The following is an 18,757-nucleotide window of genomic DNA, read 5'->3' on the forward strand; positions in this document are numbered from 1 at the left end:
GCCATTTATCGGTGGGTGGTGAACTGGTTGGGCCGTACAAGCACGGGCTAATTGGGCCCAAAGGCCTAGCAAATAGGCTGATTGAGCCCAGGGCCTAGTTCTGTGGAAGTTAGGCCCAATATTGGGCATTGAGCTATATCTATGGGCAGAGTTTATGCTATGTTTTTGTTTTGTTAGAGAGCATCAGCATCCAATGCTCTTGCTAGTTATTTTGTGTCAAAAAGAAAAGTATCATTGGTTTATGCTGGTTTCAGAAGGGGAAGGGAATTCCAATCCTGCAACCAAAATGAAGAAAAACTGAGAGCAAGTACAATAGCAAGCTACAGGCTTGCTTACTTTTTTTTTTCTTCTCAAATATGGAGAAGAGAGACGAGAAAAAGAGAGAGCATGCTTTTATGCAAGAGTCAATCTTGCAGGCGATCCAAAAGAGGTGAATGAAATAGAGGAACTGAAGAAAGAGAGGGGAGGATAAAAATTGGAGACAGCTTTGTAGACAAACTATTGTACTCCTAGATGTTAGCTGCAGTATACTACGTGTAAGAGCTTATAGACAATAGTTAACTCTGCTATTAAACTTACTTGGAGAAGAATGGTGCTTTCAGCGAAGCAAAAGACTTTTCTTTCGACAAATGATTAGTAAGTGCCTTGTGCATGTTTCTAGTTTAAGTCGGCCACCGATACTACTACCAACCAAATAATCGGCGTACCTGAATACATTGATATGGGTATGGAGATGTTCAGGTACCAAAACCAGCAGAATCTACCAAGAACGATAGACAAGTACTAGTGTCCTATATAGGACAAGCATCTAGCTGAACTGTTACGGCGTGTGTAAGCAATGCGTCTGTCGGCTGAGTTATTTGGAGTACTAGCCAAGCAAGCATGATTGCAAGAGCATGCGCATGCGGCGTGCTGATCGTTGGGAATACAGCATTCTGAAATCCTGATCGTTTGCCCTTGTCGTTTGTTAACAGTGTTACCAAAGCATTGTGCCTTTTGTCGTTTCACAGAGACAGCCAATACAGTAGATAAGATAACTGGCATTACTCTGCATTACCTGGATTTCTCTTCTTCTTTGAATGCAAGTTAGAAATACTGTCCTGTTCTTTCTTTTTCTGCACAATGAGTCCCTCTTAATTAATTTGCCTGCTGCAACTCACAGATTCCCAGTCCACCATGGAGTATAATCTTGTAATAATGCTAGGTACTAGTACATGTACAAACCCCAAACAAAATTGTCAGTTGGCGCAAACTCACAGTCCACAAGTACAGTGCAATAAAGATCTTATGTTCTCTGGATACAAATAAAAGGTGGTAGCAAGCATTCATCATCCATACGACATATATTTGGCACTATCACATTCAGCAATCGCATTTTTGGTATATGGGTATGCATCAAGTGAAGATGTCAATGTTACATAATCTCGCTGCACTGCTAGCAGCACTATCACATTCAACAATCGCATTTTTGGTATATGGGCATGCATCAAGTGAAGATGTCAATGTTACATAATCTCGCTGCACTGCTAGCATGTAAACCTTTTTAGTATAAACTCTTAAGTCACTGAAAAAAGAACTGGAATCACAGTTCCATAGTTTCCATAGCCAACTGGGTCAGCACATCGGGCACACATATTTAATAACCAGAAAAACCCATGTCTTACAATTAATAGGTCAACCCATAGTTCATGGAGTATTGTACATTGGAAGAGAAGCACACACAATATTAGAACACACCACCATTTTTTTCCACCGCTTCATTTTCTTTTTCTTACTCTTCACACACAACAATCACCAGGAAAAAAACTGCCTGTAAACAGTTAGAATTGTCTCAAATCAACCCTGACAAATCATACATTTTCACGGAGGGTTCAACCTCGACTCTCGAGAATGCAATCTAAATTAGAAAATACACAAAGGAAGAAAAGCAACCTAACAATAATAAGCTCTGATAATATGACTGAATTATGAAACCGGAACATCCTTCAGTGAGGCAGGATCCACCTTAGGAGGGTCTGAATGACGCCTCCCTCTTTCCATCAGCTTATCTGCATGCTCACCATTTGGTTTGTCTGCGACTGGGAAGGATAAGCGCTTCTTTATTGAAGAATGGACCAGGGGTACTCTCTCAGGAACCTCAAACCTGTCAGTCAATAGACTGCGGTACCGAGACTTTGCCCTTGCAGACTCTGTGGACTGCATGTAGCTGGGGAGAGCTGGTGTGCTTGTTAGGCTCGCATCATCCCGAACAGAGGCACCACCTGTGCTCTGCCTCCTTGGGCGTTCAGAGCGTATGCTTGTGATGCTCCTCAAGTCATCCTCCTTATATAGCCAGCTATCCCGTGGACTTGCTGGTCTGATCTTTCCAGTAACTGAGGGGACCCTTGACGGGGGAGTTGATGGCGATTGCCGACTTGGTGGACGGCTTGACTTGTTTGGTGTTGCAGGTCTCTGGATTGAGATTGCGCGGGGTACATAAGTACGAGAAGCGCTAGTGCTGGGATTCTTTGTTGAATAATGGTCCTTAGGATCCTTATCTGATATCACTCGGCTCTCCCAAGGCCTTGATGTCATCCAGCGTTCCATCCAGCTCCATCCCCAGTTAGGATTCCCTTGATCCGTGAAGGTAGGTGTTATAGTTCGGCCAGAATTCTTCCACTGCAGGAGTCAAAACAGAGAAGGGGCTTTTTTTAGTAACGAGATATACAATTACATCTATCGAGATATCACTTAAAGCTACAATAGGTAAGAATAAGGAGGAAAATAACAAGAAAAGTGAGTAATTCAAAGAGGAAACTTGCCTGGTGAGAAAATGCATAGGCAAGAGCTCTTTCCCGCCTTAGCGCAGCTTCTTGTTTCATCATTAGGCTGGTCTCAACCTGCTCCTTGGACTGATGGCTATGATCCCAATCTTCATCAATCTGTCAATGAAATAAAATAGCATAGTATTGTTAGAAACCTGCTATATATCAGAATCGGCCCATTCTATTATAGCAGAACTTTTAAGGTTACATAAAACTCTACTATCATGCAACAGTAATTTTTGCTATGGTTTATGTTTCTTCTATTCCATAAATAAAAGTATAGAATATGGAATGGCTCAAGTAGGCTCCATAAGTGATTTATGCTTGTAGACTGTAAAGAAGAAAAAATACCGATAAAAGAATCTATAGGATCTTGGAAGGATTACGGAGTGCTTACCTTCATTTTCTCAAGTTCCCTCTGATGCTTTAATTGTAGCTGCCTTTGAAGAGCCTGTTTTTCCTCCTCCATCTTCACCCTTCTAGAGTATATTTGAGTTTGAACTCTGGTCATGGTTTGTGTGCAATGCAAGGTGTGCGCAGTTTGGCGTTTGACGGCGTTTCCATCAACCAGCGACTTCAATCTAACTAGCCCTCTAAGTGCTCGCAGCGCTCTTCTTGCCTGAAATAATATTAGTTCTGTAAAATAAGTAGCCACTTAATGTCACATAAATAAAACAGAACTTAACAAAGATTTAAAGCTCATCAAGTCCCAATGGAAGTATCTTGTCTTGCTTCACTTTGATTTTTATAGCTATTATATCAACACCAACATATTGTGATGTGTAACAACACTGGAGTCTGGAAACATCAAACGTCAGACTAATGTATGTTTCATTTTGACCAGCAGAACACAATATTGACGGTGTTGCCAAAATGGACAAAGCAGAAAATGATGCATCTGACAGCAATTTTCTACCAACCAAATTAGATATCTTACAAACACTTAATATTAGCAGGCTGTTAGCTAAAGTGCATGCTCAGGAATGAAAAATAAATGCCCAAGACAGTGACCCGCACAAATAACAAGATATAATCATTTTTTGGGTGTATTCTTAGTGAAAAGACGTAAACATGGGTGACAAGGACGAACAAAATTATACTACAAGTGCAGTTGGTTACCAGATAACCCCTGAAGGCAGTCTGAATCTTGATAGCGGCAAGCTCATCCTTTGAACTAACAGGCGATTTCGGCACAGCCGTGGTGGCTGTTGTGAGGCGGACCACCTCAGCAGCGGCCTGGGCAGCGACGGCAGCAGCTTCTGCAGCAACAGCAGAGGCAAGTGCAACAGAGTACGCATGCTTGTTCTGTTCACTGTCAGTTTCAACAGCCTTGACATCTTTGATCTCCTCAGGCTGTGGCTGGATAGGGTGTGTTGGCGGTGGCGGTGGCGGCTGTGGAGGCGGTGCTGTAGAGGTAGGCACTGCCACTGTTGAGGTCCAAGGATCAGACTTCTTAGACTTTCCAAATGGCCATTTCCTCCTGGATCTCGACTTGTCCGCCTTCTCGATCTTCATGGTAATCAAAAGATATATATTGAAGCAAGGAGAATTTTTATGACAAGTATAGCAATTTATTGAGGAAGCAGATAAGTTTTGGCATACCTTAGCTTCCCTCCCATCTGGATCGGATGAGCTGAAGACTTTCTTGACAGCACTGAACCAATTTCCTTTCTTACCCATTTTTTTGGTGTTCCTTTATTGTGTCTTCAGCTAAAGCCTGAAAGCATCAGAGCAGACACCAAAGGTTCAGGACACGAATGGCTGTAAAAGATCAGCTGAAATCATATAACCACCAGTAAAATCTATGGTTTTCTGCAGAATTAAAAAGTTCGACATGGTCGCGCACAGAAAAGAGGGTTTTTAGTAAGATGTGTTAAAGATCAGAAGTTCTGCCAGTATTATGATACTGCCTCAAACCCAACCGGTCAAGTATCCCCACTCGTAAAATCAAAGATTTAATTTTACCAGAAAATCAGCATGGCCACCAAAAATTGACAAAAAAGGAGCACGCAAAAGCCTTAAACCGATCAGAGTAAAAAAAGAAGCAAGGAACCGAACTCCATGGTTTGGAGCTAGACGATTAACGTCAGTCGCCAAACTCCACCACAACTTACTACCTTTCTCACAAAAAAGGGCAAAACTTTGACCACTAAATTATCCTAGTTCCGCGTGTTCTCCTTCCTCGCTCGATCAATCTGGCAGCGGCAAAACCTCTCAAACCAAAAGGATCAAACACCAACCCAGACTGACAAAATCCCCCACCCCCGAAACAAACCCTCGCCACCTGCGGCCAAATCCCATCACAAATGCGCAGCGAAATTAACCCTGGATTCACCTGGAGCGGAGCCACGGAAAGCGCGCAGCCAGGAAGAACGCCAAAACCGGGGGACGCAACGCAAAACCCCAAAAGAAAGATGCCGTTTTTTACAGTGAGAAAAGGCGAGAGAGCTTTCACCTCAAAGCAACCAACCACCGAAAGCCGCTCACCTTCCTCGCCCAACTGAAGCCGCCAAGAAACCTAACTCGAGCCGCCCCGCCCCTGCCTCCCTCCCAAGCCACCGCCCACCGTCCCTCCCCCTGCTTCTACTACGGGTCAGATCAAACCAACGACCCCAGCCATCTTAAGCGGAAGAGACGGAAAAGAAAAAAGAAATCTCAACACTCACAGAGGCGGAAATGGTGGATAACCCAACCTGTTTTTTTTTTCTTCTCTCCTTTTTTTTTTTACTTTCCTCGCCCCGTCGAAAGGCGCCGCCGCTTTGGCTTTTATCGGCAGCACGCAGAATTGATTCGCTCTCGCGGTCGCGGCCACCACCACCCCGGACGACGACGACCCCGCCCTCCTCCTCCTCCTCCTCCTCACCACCAGCCGTTACGTGGGCCCCCCCGCGCCCCCCTCTGACCGCGTGGGGACCACCGCGAGCAGCAGCAGCAGCAGCAGCCGCTGGTGGCGACCGGGCCCCACGACGACGACGAGCCGTTCGTTCCCTCCTCTTCCTCTAGTACGATTCTACGAACTCCTCCTCCTCTCTCTCTCTCTCTCCGTCGCCGCGGTCACCGGCTCACCGCACCGTGACAGCGGAGAGGCGTGTCGCTGTCGCCTCTTATGGAGGCGGAAGGCGAGCGAATCCCCCCAGCTGCTGCTGGTCCATGACAGGTGGGCCCCACCTCGCCGTGGGCGGAAAGGACGTTACGTACGGGACGGGACGGGACGGCGCGGTGGTGGCCCACACGTCAGCGGCGGGTTTTTTTTTTCCGTTGCTTGTACGAGCCGGGACGGCGCCGTGCGGGCCGTGCATGCCTAACCGGTGGCAGGTACGAGTACGACTACACCGGCTCGTACACAAGCCGTGACACGACACCTGTAGACCTGACCTCCCCCAAGTATACGTGGTCCACATGTAAAATATAGATAGGAGTCTAGTCCTTTGGGTCTGTTACGTGGGGGGGCGGGGCTGGTAGTATACCCTACTTGCCGTTAATGCCGTGTTAAATGAGGCGTTTAAGCCTTTGATTAAGTGCGAGTGTACCCGTAGATGCAAAAACGTTTGTGGTCTTGCAGAGCTGGAAAAAAGGCGATGCTCGGCGGTTTTTACAGAGCAGGGACAAAGCTGATGAGCAACCGCAAACTGCTCTCGTCGTTTGTAGGAGTAACTTTTTGCAGGTTTTTGCCACCCATGTTCCGGTCGAAGGGGGAGCGGTATAAAACAAGCTGCAAATGGGTGGCGATGGCACATCAATATTCAATCATGCGATTAAAATAGCGTTGGTGTCAGTGACAGTGCAAAGCCGCCAACGAGATGAGATCCGTTACTTGGATCGAGTTCTTTCGGGGTTTTTTTTTTTCTTTTTTACTCCTCTACTCCTACTATTCCTGTGTCTGTGTGCATGCCAGCCTTTGTGTGGTGTCTTGGATCTTGGGTGGGGAGCGGCCATGGCCTATTTGGCCTCGGTTCTTGGTGCCCTTGCACGTGCCGAGTGCCAGTTTGGGCAGCCGTCTCCGGCCGCCTTTTCACCCCGGCGCGCCGCTGCCTTTTCACCCGTACGCGAGCGAAAGGCTCTGCCTTTGCCTGCAACCTGCAGCTTTGTTGATTGCCACAGTGAGATTGAGGGCGCGATGGATTGATAGTGCCATCTGTAAACTCTCACCGCGCCGCGCGCGGTGAAAGGTTCATGAGAACGTGCTGATCACCGAGCGCCGAGGCGAGAGCTTTTTCTGTCCAGTCAAATACCGTATGTTCAGCTGTGCTCACATGTCATCTTGAACACTGCTACTATTATGTTTTTGTGTTTGTGTAGTCACACGCACTAACCCAGGTGGCTAATCATTGGGGGTAGAATGGTAGATTATGGCCTCTCCGCGTAGAATCTTGGCCATACATTCTTTCCACCTTGCACTTTGCAGCGGAGTGAGTAGTACATTAATCTGCTACTACTAGTTGTATATTTGTATGTATTCATTGATATATGTACAATGTACTTATCACGACACTGAGGTACTGCGTGGTGGTTTGATCCTTTCATTATTGTGAGACTACACATCTCTAATCACCAAGACACCAATGCTCTCATGATTGCTTGTTGATGCATGGTCAGTGACTTAGTTCGGGTGCCGGGCGTCGCTTTTCCGATCAGAAATTACTGTACCGTGGTAAGACCCTGTTTAGATAGGATTAAAACTTTTAACTTCCTATCACATCGGATGTTTGGACACAAATTGTAAATATTAAACGTGGACTATTAATAAAACCCATCCATAATCTTGGACTAATTCGCGAGACGAATCTATTGAGTCTAATTAATCTATGATTAGCCTATATGATGGTACAGTAAATATTCTCTAATTATGGATTAATTAGGCTTAAAAAATTTATCTCGCAAATTAGCTTTTATTTATATAATTAGTTTGGTAAATAGTATATATTTAATACTTTAAATTGGTGTCTAAATATATAGACTAAAGTTAGGTCCCTACATCCAAACACCACCTAGGAACGAACTGCGCAGACTTGAAGTGGGTGAGCAACCGAACGTCGCACGATCGTAAGTGCAATCGATTTCGTAACAACAAAAGAATAAAAGAGATGGTAGTAGTAGTATTGATTATTGAAGAGACGAGGGTTGGTTGTCCATGACTCCACGGGCAAGGCCACAGGGATCCTCTGTACGATCAACAATACACAGAGAGCTACAGTGTTTGTGCCATAGAACTCTTTGGACCGTTGGATCAGACTTTGCATGATTGGGACTGGGTCTACTGGGAGCCTGGGATGCTACAGTATGCTTTATGCAGTAGCATGGCTGGAAAAATGTACTCTAGACTATACGGCTAGACACACAATGCCAAGAGACTTCTGAACAATAGTTTATACGCAAAGGCAACTCAATAGTATTAGGCCCCTTTAATATTTAGAAAAAGTATAAGAATTTTAGAGGATTTTAATCCTATAAAAACTTCCTGTGAAGACCTTTAAAACATTGGATTGAATCATATCATATCTTTTGAAATTTCTATAGAATGAATGATCCTATAGAGATTTTGGAGGAAAATTAGTAAGATATTCAACATCTTGAAAAATTTCCTTTAAATATATCTTTCTCATCTGATTTTGGTGTATTTCCTGCGGTCAACATTGTCATTCCTATGTTTTACAGTGTTTTGTATTTGCATTCCTGTTAAGGACCCCTTTAAAACGCATGATTGAGAAAACACGGAAATAGGAAAAACGTAGGAATATAATGTCATACTTATTGGATTCCTATGATACTTTGAAACACAGGAAAGTCACCAACCGTCGTTTTTATTAGCACACAGAAAAAACACAGGAATTTTTAGACACACGAAGAAAAATAAACATGATGTGAGATCTCATGCTTATTTTCCTCCAAAATTACTCAAACAATGTCTATTCCATAGTAATTTCAAAAGAATTGGTAGGAAATAATCCTTTGTTTCTAAGGACTCTGTAGAATTATTTTCCATAGAATAAAATCCTACATTTTTCTATTTTTTTATTCATGTGATTCAAATGGGTCCTAGCGTGCGATATTACACGCAAACTTTTTTTTAGAACTTACCACACACTAACGAAATAATGCCAGCTCTTTTCAGCACAGAAATATAGTTGATTAGTCAATGATCTTAAGGAAAAAGATGGGTTTTTATGGGTTTGATGTGCTTAACCGTTCACCTTTGCTTAGTAAGATATCAGCTTACTTAATTTTCCGATGTATTTTTTGTTATACAAATTTATGCTGGGATATCAGCTTACTTAATTTATGCTGGGATATACAAATTTGTTAACACAGAAAAAACGGATGAATTTAAGTAGACTAGAAAAAAGCAGTTAAAATGCACTATCATTTTAGTGTTTCGTGCATTACCATTTACCAGCATCCGATTATTTAGTAAAGGGAGATATATTTACTACTTCATGAAATACACTTTACTACGCTGGGATGAGTGAGACACTACCATAACCCTTAGCACTGATTATCAGTTTGGAGAAGTTCCCAGCTTCTCCCCGGAAAACGGAGGGATTAATTAATCATCACATGATTAAATGGTTATTAACTAAAATAGCTTAAAATGATTAATGTAAAGCAATTTTTATGTAGATTTTTTTCAAAAAATACACCGTTTATCAGTTTGAAAAACCTGCGCGTAAAATACGAAAGATAAAGTTGGGAACTCACACCGAAATACACAATCTTAGGGTGTGTTCGGTAGTGGGTGATGGGGTGGTGGGTGTTGGGAACCCATCACCCACGCACGGAAAATGAAGTGTCCATTAGCGTGTGATTAATTAAGTATCAGCTAAATTTTTTTCAAAAATATATCAATATGATTTTTTTAAAAAAAGCAACTTTCATATATAAACGTTTTTTTAAAAAAACATACCATTTAGTAATTTAAAAAGCGTGTGCGCGGAAAACGAGAGGAGGGAGTTGGGAACTCCTGGTATTGAAACACAGCCTTAGTGCTCTAAGGTTGTGTAATACTACTACATATGCTTAGAAATAAACTCTACTCCTTTTTTTCGCTTGACAACCATTATTGCTCGTTATGGATGCCTGAAAATCAAAGATGTTGCTTGTTGTCTCAGAACAAGGAAAGTGTTACTTATATGTTGCCATGAGAAAAGCACCATACATTTTCCCCACAATATAGTTGAACACACTTTAAAAAAATCTTCATTTTAAAGTTTCAAACCACTGCATTAAGAATACAACAAGACGTTAGAAGGATCAAGAGGATAGACATCTGCACCGGGGCAATTCCATTAGTTGCAAAACCGGAATATTTCTAATGGTCTTACATCAGCTCTCATTCTCTAATAGAAGGCTTTTATTGTCTTAGAAGATTCAGATAGGCTGATAGCTGGGCTATTAGGTATTGCATGATTGATATAACCCTGGCATTTATCATTAGGATGCGCAACGTACGTATCAGCTGAAATGCTCAAACGGCATACTTTTCGCTTGCTTCACCTAAAGAAAGTCAGAAAAAATCAGCTGTCCATTGCTCCATTTTGCTGAACATGGGTTCACGTCACAACGTGGCCGCGCTCGTTAATCAGAAACACCTTTCCTCCTACCAGGAATAATACAATAAAACAAGGTGCTGTCTATACAACTATTAAAAAAAATTCTCTCGTATATATAGTCTTCCCATCGCTCTGTATCAAAGATTCAATGGGCTATCCCCGCTAAAAAAAAAAGATTCAATGGGCTAAACTAACTCTTACACACACTTATTAGCCTTTTGTTTAGGTTTATGTTTTAAGTCGATTTTTTCTTATATGGTTTATAAGTCATTGGCTTTTAAACCTTAAATTTAACGGTGTAATCCTATCTCATCTTGTATTAGCCCAATAGGTTACTCTGACATAACTTTTTAACATAACGGTGTAATCGTGGTTTATGGTTTTAAAAGAGCCAAACAAAAAAACTTGCCTTGTTGCTTAGACTTAGATTTTTTTATAAATTGTCTAATAAGCCTAAATAAAGAGGACCTAAAGATATAAGCCTAATCTTCACCCGCGACTCGTTCTTACCAGTGAGGCAAGTCATTCCCAACCTCCACTCCTGGCGATCTCCAACAAGGTTACCTACGCCATTGATCTTCTCTATCTCCACCTAACTAATTAGCATATTCTTCCTGATATTCGGTGAGGTACCTCTACTTTGCCAATCTCCCTCATCTCTAACCGATCCTACTGTTGATTCATCATCACCATGTAACCATTCGGCCAATATTCCTCGTCACTGCCCACCTACGGCTTCAGAAGCATCGCCACTGCCTTGTCGACCCCTTATCCACCACCCGTCGCCAAACACCATCTCGACCTCCCTTTAAACCAAGGGTCCCCCTCCCCCTTCATACCCCTACCACCTCTACTGTTATTAACTGTTAGGGGGTCACCATCGTTCTCACTGTGGGAGAATCGACATATCGCGAGCTAGAGAACAAAGATCTCGCACACAAATCTTGAAGCCAATTAGATAGTCTAAAACATGTAGGATTTATTCCCCTGTTTTTCTATCAAATGACTGCAAGTAGCCCCTCCATCATATTATAAGACATTTAGACTTTTTTATAGTAATTTTTTTTCACTTTTAACCAAAATTATAGAAAATTTGGAAACATCTACAACAATAAATTAGTTTAATTTAATGAAACGGTGAATATATTTTGATAATATGTTTATTGTGTGTTGTAAATATTACTATGTTTTTTTATTAACTTGGACAAATTTTAAAAAGTTTTACTTAAAAAAAATCAAAGTGCCTCATAAGGATCTACTCCCTCCGTTTTATAATGTAAGTCATTCTAGCATTTCCCACATTCATATTGATGTTAGTGAATCCAGACATATATATCTATCTAGATTTATTAACAACAACATGAACATGGGAAATGTTAGAATGACTTACATTGTGAAACGGAGGAAGTATCTACAAATATGTCGCCATAAAACAGAGGCGAAAACCATCAAATTTCGGGACTATAGGATACAAAGTTACAAACTTAATCACCACAAATCGCCAGGCCCATACAACATCGACAAAGATCATTGGTGTGGGTTGGTTTCTCATTAGGAGTCTTAGATAAATGAATCAGTACTTATAAAAAGTATACCAAAGTTACGCTACAATTACATCATAATTTTATTCAAAGTTACATGAAGGGTGTTAAATGATCACACTGAATTCTAAACACTACGGCGACTGCATTGTTGCCCAGCGCCGTAGTGGGCATGGTGCACACCAAAACAACCTCAGCCAGCACAAATCTAGATGAATATCAAAAGTTTAAATATCGAATGTAATCGGGCGAAAATTATATCGCTGGAAGTATAGTATGTCCGTCTTATAGATAATATAGTGAGGGAGTAGCAAATCCGATAAAACAATCACAACACTGAGCAACGAGACATGAGTCAAAAGCCAGGAAATCTCCAAGCATTGCCATGAACCCATGATAGCGCGGAGGGCAAAGGTGACCAACCGCCACCCCCCCCCCCCCACAAAAACAGGGGCCGTTCGTTTCGTTGATGGGCGCAGGCATGGTGGTGGAAGCAGCAAGGGGCCCTCGTGGGCCACGGGTCTCATGTGACAACAGGTGACGCTGGGAATGCGCCACTACAAACTGTTTCTCTGCTATGTGATGTGATGCGATCATGGGGATGGGCCGCGCGCCGGGATCCGCATGGATAATGCTGCCGCCTGACAGGATGGATGCTGATGTGGTACGTGGGGGGCCAGTGCAGAGCGCATCGCATCGCCATCGCCACGCCAATGCATGGCCAGCATATGGGTTCTTCTTCTTCCCTTCTGCTGCTGTTGCAACTTGCAGGTTGCAAGGCGGTTGGGTGACAGTATCAGGCCCGTAGTATGGTTTGTGCTTTACCACGGTCTAAACTCTTCGTTTGTTTCTTCTGGGATCCTGACGAAAAAGGCTGGTGATGTTTGCTACGAAATGGGCTGGCCCAAGACAGAAAAGGGCCCAGGACTGAGAAATGGGCCGAAATGTTTGAATCACGCCGATTGAAGAACAAAAGGTTACATACAAACAGCTCTCATCGGTGAATCTGAGAGAATCAGAATTGACGAAAACTAACAAAAAGCCTAATCCAATCTGTCACGCCCGGATGAATTAACCCTTCATATACCACGTATGATACAGCTATGAGCACGTTTACCCCCAACCAGTACAAGCACACTCCTATGTTTTTCTCCTTTTTCCTTTTGTACCAAAGCAACCGGCAAAAAGAATTTACTACAACACGGGAAAAGATGAGCAAATTCCCTAGCGCATAGCGCGCGCAGTTTGATTCTGATCAGCCTCATTTCTTCCACATGCCGCTGATCCGCCTGAGCACGTTGCCGTTCTTCCTGGCCGCCGCGTCGTCGTCGAGCTCGTCCCACAGGCCGGCGTACTTGCCTCCGCCGCCGCCGCCTCCTTCAAGCGACTCGCTCCGATCCACCACCTTCCCGTTGCCGCCCTTGCCCACCGTGAGCAGCGCCATGGCGGTCTCGGCGGCCTTCCTCCACTGCTCGGCCTGCACCCGCAGACGCCTCAGCTCGGCCTCCATCTCCCCCTTCTTCGCCGCCTCCGCCGCCGCGTCCGCGGCGTCCGTCGCCTTCGCCGAGGCCTTCTTCTCGGAGGTGTGCTGCTGCAGCTCGCGCTTCAGCTGCCCGTTCTCCAGGAGCGCGCCCTGCAGCTGCTCCTTCAGCTCGTTGTCCGTTCTCGTCTCGGATTGGAGCTTCTCGTTCGCGTCCAGGGCGCGCCGCAGCTCGGAGTCCTTGTCGAAGAGGCTCGCCTTGAGGAAGATGACCTCGGACTTGGTGCTCTCGAGCGCCGCGGCGAGCTTGCCGTGCCGCGAGTCGGACTCCATTTTTATCTGGTCCATGAGCTCGTAGGCGCACTGCGTCTCCACTGTGCTCAGGATGCGCTCTTCTTGGAACCTGGCCTCCGTGGACTCCAATTCCGACCTCAGCTCAGCGACCTCCGATGCCGACGCCGACGCCGAGCAGTTGCAACGCTCGCCGGCCTTCGCCGCCGACGTCTCCGCGATCTCCTCCTCGAGTGCCTTCACCTTGGCTCGTGACTCCTCGAGCTCCTTGACCACGAGGCTGAAGGAGTCCATGAGCTTGGAGCCGTCCGTGAGCAGCGAGTCGATGGTGGCACGGCTCGCCTCCAGCTGCTGCTTGCACTCCTCGTGCAAGGCGCGCGCCTGCGCCTCGGCCTCCTCGCTCGCCTTGAGCTTCACCCTGAGCTCGTCGATGGTGGCCATCGCCTCCACCACGTCCTGCTTGCGGTCGGCGCGCGCCGCCGCGGCCAGCTGCACGCGGAGGCGGTGCACCTCGCCCATGGCCGCGACGAGCGCGGCCGAGTCGGCGGCGTGCTGCTTCTGCATGGCCTCGAGCTCCGACTGCCACGAGCGGTCGCGCTCCTGGGACAGCCGGCGAAGCTCGAGGAGGCGGCTCTCCTCGGCGGAGGAGAGCTCGGCGAGCTGCGCCTCGGAGTCCCTGACCTGCGCGGACGCCGCCGCCGCCTGCGCCCTGGCGTCCTCGGCCTCCTGCAGGGCGCGCCGCTTGGAGTGCTCGGTGGAGAGCAGCTGCTCCTTGGCTTTCTTGAGCTCGTCTTGCAGCTGCGAGAGCTGGGACTCTAGCTCCGATAGCTTCGTCGGTGGCCTCCTTTTCTGGTCATATATTCATCGCAAACACGAAATGCCGACAATATTAGTGCTCATAAAAACCCATCACTTTCCACAACGGCATGATTAACGATATTAGTAGCTCGAATTTTAAGTACACGACAAGATGGTTTTGGCGAACATTCTGATGCATCACTGGAAATTTTGAAGCTTAAAATTCCACCTTCCAAACATTCCTATTTACTACCATTTGCTAAAATGCTAGTAGTAAAATATTTGCAGTGATCGAGCTATCCAGTCCAGTGGATATTTCTTTCTGCAAGGATTATGTGACTACTGGCAGAAAAGAACAGTGCAACAAACAGAATTGATATCTGCGCTCATAAAAACGTGCTAAATCAGCTTGTCAATCTTTTGGTATCAGTCAATAACATAATCAATACAGAAAACAATTGGTGGTGCCAATTACAGTTTCCCTGTCCAAATCAACAATTTCCTCAGCGTTTGCTAATTCTACCTAACCTGCACTCACTCACTGGTTGCTCCCACATACAGTACACGGTTTCTGCGAAAATTGTTAGCTATCTCAAATCCACCTGATTCCTAATTCTGACAGGGGCTTCAATATATAGCCTAAATTCCCTAATCATTCAATATCCCGGACCACTTAATTAAGCTATGGAACACCTTCTGTCTGCTTCGGTGTAATTGACAGTGTGCTCCATCAAGAGAGAGACTGACCAAGAGCCAGCCAACAACTACTAATTGAGAATGTGTCCAAAGTGTCCACATAGAACACTTACCTATCAGGGACAAAAACGAAAATAAAAAATCTCTGGCATTTATGAACAGCCAGCGGATCGTTGAAGCACTTGTACTCCAACGAACTACGGATTGGAATCTGACAAATTTCCCATCCACATGCCATTTGCAGTTGTACTTGTTCCAAACCACAGTACTAGTACCACTGAAGAGAACTCTACTTCGAAATGGAACTGCTCAACAAGAGTGTACTGAACAGTAGAGGCTTTGCGTTCAGATCAGATACCTCTCTCTCCGCGCTCATCGTCATGCGGCGCTCCACCTTGGGGCTCCTCCCGGCGGGCGGCGACTTCGTCGACGGCCTGTCGGCGGCGGAGTCCGGCCCGGCCGGCCTCGCCGTCCGGCTCGTCTTGGTAGCTCCCTGGGAAGACGTCCGGGTAGGGTGTTCCAAGGAGCCATTCCTTCATGCCAGAAAAGAACACATCAAGTAAGATTCAGAAAAAAAAAACCGCAAGAATCACAAGGCATGCAGGGTTCACAACTGAAGCGCGTTACCTCCCGCTCGTACTGCTGGAATATAACTTGAGAAAATGCATTTTGTTCAGAGATAGCATTGTCACAATAAGCAGGAGATTTCAGTTCCCCTCCTCATGCTAAAACGACCGCAAAAGAAAGAAACTTCAACCAAATCGAGCAGTGAACCAATCCAAACTGTGGATTCCTTCTGAATGAATCCCAAAATGGCTCAAGATTTCAGCTTAAACCGGATGCAATGGGGGTAGAAAAACACAGAGAGAATCCGAGGCCGAAAGGAGCAGAGAGGCCGACAAGAAGTGGAGGAGGGGAGCAAACCGAGCGGAGAGAGGGAGAGGCAGGAACCAAGAAAAAGGAGCAGCGGCAGCATTAAGTTAATCTCCCGGTGTGCAAGCACGGGATCAAAAGGGCGGAGCTTTACAGATGTGGTTAGCGACAAGTGGACCACCGCCCCCCCTTGGCGCCGAGCTCAAGAACAAGACACGCATTGTGCAACGCGAATGGAGCTATCTGCGCGCAGTCACGGTCACATGCGCCCCTGATTTGAAAACTTGTTCTCTTCTTTGGCTCCAGTAGTAAAAATTTCTCAAATTTTAAACGGGTGACAGGCAGGACGTGATAAGGAGGAAATTGTAGTTTACAGCAGCCCAATCACAAATTACCCATATCATCACGGATCGGTGCCATATCTGCAACTGTAGTGACCAGTGAGTCTCTGTTTGAACTCCCCTGAGCAAGAGAGTGTGAGCAGTAATGAACTACTTCCATGTGAGGAGCTTCTTGCCTCTGAACTTTTCTGCTGTGCTCGTATTGCTCGTAGAAGATAGGACTTGTAACATGGGCTGGTAGCCCAACTGAAGACCGGATCAGAGAACATTTGCATTAACAAAACCGATGCATGCACATTGACTAATTAAACCTGATTCAACGGCTGAAGATGGAGAAGGGAATCTAACATCACATAGCGTGATCATAGGGAGATTTAAAAAAATCATGTTTGCAGCAATCACCAAATGGCACATGGAATGTAGCATGGAAGGGGATGAAATGAATGGAAACAAACCTTATCTTGGCTGCCTGCATGGCTATATCTTTACTTCAGAATTCAGAGCCACGGCAAACACCAAGGTCTCCTACAAGAAAGCTGCAACGAGACAAAAAAATGGAAAGAAAATATGAGTGGTCAGCTCCCTCTCTTTCATCAACAAATTTAGAGATGAATGAGAGGCACAGAGACCTAGCTACAAGATGAACAACACACTGTATATCTTCACATGAACAACGCAGCTAGATAATGGCAATGCGAGGCAGCATCATTTCCTGCTTGCTTGCCCGACTAATCTGGCACTGACTAGTACTCCAACCACTTAGCCAACCACAAGGACAAGCAGTCTGGCTTTTAATACTTATGGCCAACCTTAAACTGGGAGATGACACATGGTCATGGTGAGACGGAGAAGAAGGGGGGTGAGCAATCCGATTCTTTAAGCTTTGCCACGGGCGGTGATGGCTCTCATGATCACTACTAGAGGCCTACATGGTCCCTTGGAAGATAACACATTATACACACACCACTACAACCACCAAACTTAAGGCTGCAGAAAGGTAGGCCTGAAGCAAGCAAGAATCCACCACCCCAAGGCTTCCCCTTTTGTTTGCTCTCTCTTTCGCCTTACTCAACTCCCCACAAAAAAAGCAGCAATGGCGTCCACACCCTAATACTCAGCTGAATCATGCATGGCGATGGTGCAAAAGTAGTTGCAGGACCTAGCCAAAATGACAGCTGCAAACCCCAAATAAACACACCTTTCATTAGCAAAAACAAAAAGACGCTTGCTTTATCACTGGTTTAAACCCCGGAATATCTAATTTAGATAGCCACGTATGCATGTGAGCTGGTCTTCATAAGACTGATGGCGATGAGACAAAACTCAAACAGAGCTTTACAGCTTGTATCTGGATAAAGAAGCAAGCTTGTTAGCTAAACAAGGCAGGTAGGTGCTAGGCTTGGGCATCAGAACATATGCGAGAGAAAAGGGCAAAATTGGAGATTACTTCAATGAGGAAATCAGAAATGCATGAGAAGTGGCAGCAACCAATCCCAGTAAAGAGGCGGCAAAACATTTTTGGCTGATTGGAGCCATGCATAATGCATTGATGTAACCACCCCTACGATGTAGGATGTTCAGAAAAAGGAGCAAACGAAACTGAATGAAGAAGCCTCACCTCAACTAGGAACCCACAATGGGCTGGGAGATGCCTTTCTTCTCTCCTCTTCTGTGCCTGGATTGGCCTTCCTATCAATATACCATGCCTTGAGAAGCCATTGCCCCAAGGTGAAGCAGAGCTTTGTTCTAGGCAAGTAGGATGCCCTGCTCTTTATAAATAAGGCGGGAAGGTGTGACAGATCTTGAGGATTTCAGAATTCAGGAAAAAAGGCCTGCAGTGAGCAGAAACGCAAGAGGAAGAACAATCATTTCGGTGTTTTGGCCTCCCGTGGACGAAATCAATGCGAACAAAATCTGCACAATCAGTGCTCGGTTTTGTTTACTACGATATTTTGGTGAGGTTTTGAACAGTTCTCTGATACTGATGCTGCCGTCGCGCTCGACGCCACGCGCTCAAGGTTGTTGATCTCGGATAATGATCGATCCTCGTTGGCAATTTGAGTACGCTGCTCTGTTTTTAGTACGACTGAAAAAAAAAAGAAAGTAGTAGTAGAAAGTAGAAACGTACGTATTGCAGCAGCACTGCACGCAGAGTACCATCATGTTTAGCTCGATCAAAGGTAAAAAGCTTCTGCAGAACAAAGCGTGCTGTGCTCCTAGCGCTTCCTTGCTTTTGGATGGCTTCTGCAAATACGACTGCACTAGCACAGCTTTGCTAGTACTACGTGCCAAGCTGAAAACTAAAATCACGAGGCAATCTAGCAAAGCGGTGAATCCTGTTTGTAACATTTTACCGCGAGACTGGCAGGTCTGTGCCTTTGTAAAG

At 45.2% G+C, this 18,757-nt stretch overlaps 2 protein-coding genes across 8 annotated transcripts; both read right to left on the reverse strand.

Annotated features, from left to right (window-relative positions):
• Positions 1-1,635: 1,635 nt before the first annotated feature.
• On the reverse strand, positions 1,636-5,643 carry LOC127786002 (protein IQ-DOMAIN 3-like). 5 transcript variants are annotated; one of them, XM_052313347.1, is made up of 6 exons: positions 5,498-5,643; positions 4,407-4,521; positions 3,924-4,313; positions 3,202-3,423; positions 2,802-2,921; positions 1,636-2,658 (listed from the first exon to the last, which is right to left on the reverse strand). In XM_052313347.1, the coding sequence occupies exons 2-6, from the start codon at positions 4,482-4,484 to the stop codon at positions 1,966-1,968; spliced, it is 1,503 nt and encodes a 500-aa protein (XP_052169307.1). In that variant the 5' UTR covers positions 4,485-4,521; positions 5,498-5,643; the 3' UTR covers positions 1,636-1,965. The 5 variants fall into 5 exon arrangements, with proteins under 5 accessions (XP_052169307.1, XP_052169314.1, XP_052169292.1 ...); XM_052313354.1 differs by having other exon boundaries at positions 5,471-5,612; XM_052313332.1 differs by lacking the exon at positions 5,498-5,643 and adding an exon at positions 5,292-5,447.
• Positions 5,644-12,819: 7,176 nt separating this feature from the next.
• Positions 12,820-18,359, reverse strand: LOC127760022 (interactor of constitutive active ROPs 2, chloroplastic-like). 3 transcript variants are annotated; one of them, XM_052284231.1, is made up of 4 exons: positions 17,990-18,359; positions 16,827-16,907; positions 15,516-15,690; positions 12,820-14,512 (listed from the first exon to the last, which is right to left on the reverse strand). In XM_052284231.1, exons 2-4 carry the CDS (start codon positions 16,844-16,846, stop codon positions 13,154-13,156), a joined length of 1,554 nt encoding a protein of 517 aa, XP_052140191.1. In that variant the 5' UTR covers positions 16,847-16,907; positions 17,990-18,359; the 3' UTR covers positions 12,820-13,153. The 3 variants fall into 3 exon arrangements, with proteins under 3 accessions (XP_052140191.1, XP_052140192.1, XP_052140190.1); XM_052284232.1 differs by lacking the exon at positions 17,990-18,359 and adding an exon at positions 17,001-17,964; XM_052284230.1 differs by lacking the exons at positions 16,827-16,907; positions 17,990-18,359 and adding an exon at positions 15,785-16,805.
• Between the last annotated feature and the right edge of the window lie 398 nt (positions 18,360-18,757).

The sequence above is a fragment of the Oryza glaberrima genome, chromosome 1 (genome assembly GCF_000147395.1).
Source record: "Oryza glaberrima chromosome 1, OglaRS2, whole genome shotgun sequence".
Lineage (NCBI taxonomy): Eukaryota > Viridiplantae > Streptophyta > Magnoliopsida > Poales > Poaceae > Oryza > Oryza glaberrima.

Coding starts and splice junctions, on each gene's coding strand:
- LOC127786002 (XM_052313347.1), bottom strand. CDS start 4,484: ATGGGTAAGAAAGGAAATTGGTTCAGTGCTGTCAAGAAAGTCTTCAGC. Junction 3,424..3,923: donor CTGCCTTCAGGGGTTATCTG/GTAACCAACTGC, acceptor ATATTATTTCAG/GCAAGAAGAGCGCTGCGAGC. Junction 2,659..2,801: donor CCTATGCATTTTCTCACCAG/GCAAGTTTCCTC, acceptor TGACTCCTGCAG/TGGAAGAATTCTGGCCGAAC.
- LOC127760022 (XM_052284230.1), bottom strand. CDS start 15,843: ATGCTATCTCTGAACAAAATGCATTTTCTCAAGTTATATTCCAGCAGT. Junction 15,691..15,784: donor TCCAGCAGTACGAGCGGGAG/GTAACGCGCTTC, acceptor TCTGGCATGAAG/GAATGGCTCCTTGGAACACC. Junction 14,513..15,515: donor CGATGAGCGCGGAGAGAGAG/GTATCTGATCTG, acceptor ATATATGACCAG/AAAAGGAGGCCACCGACGAA.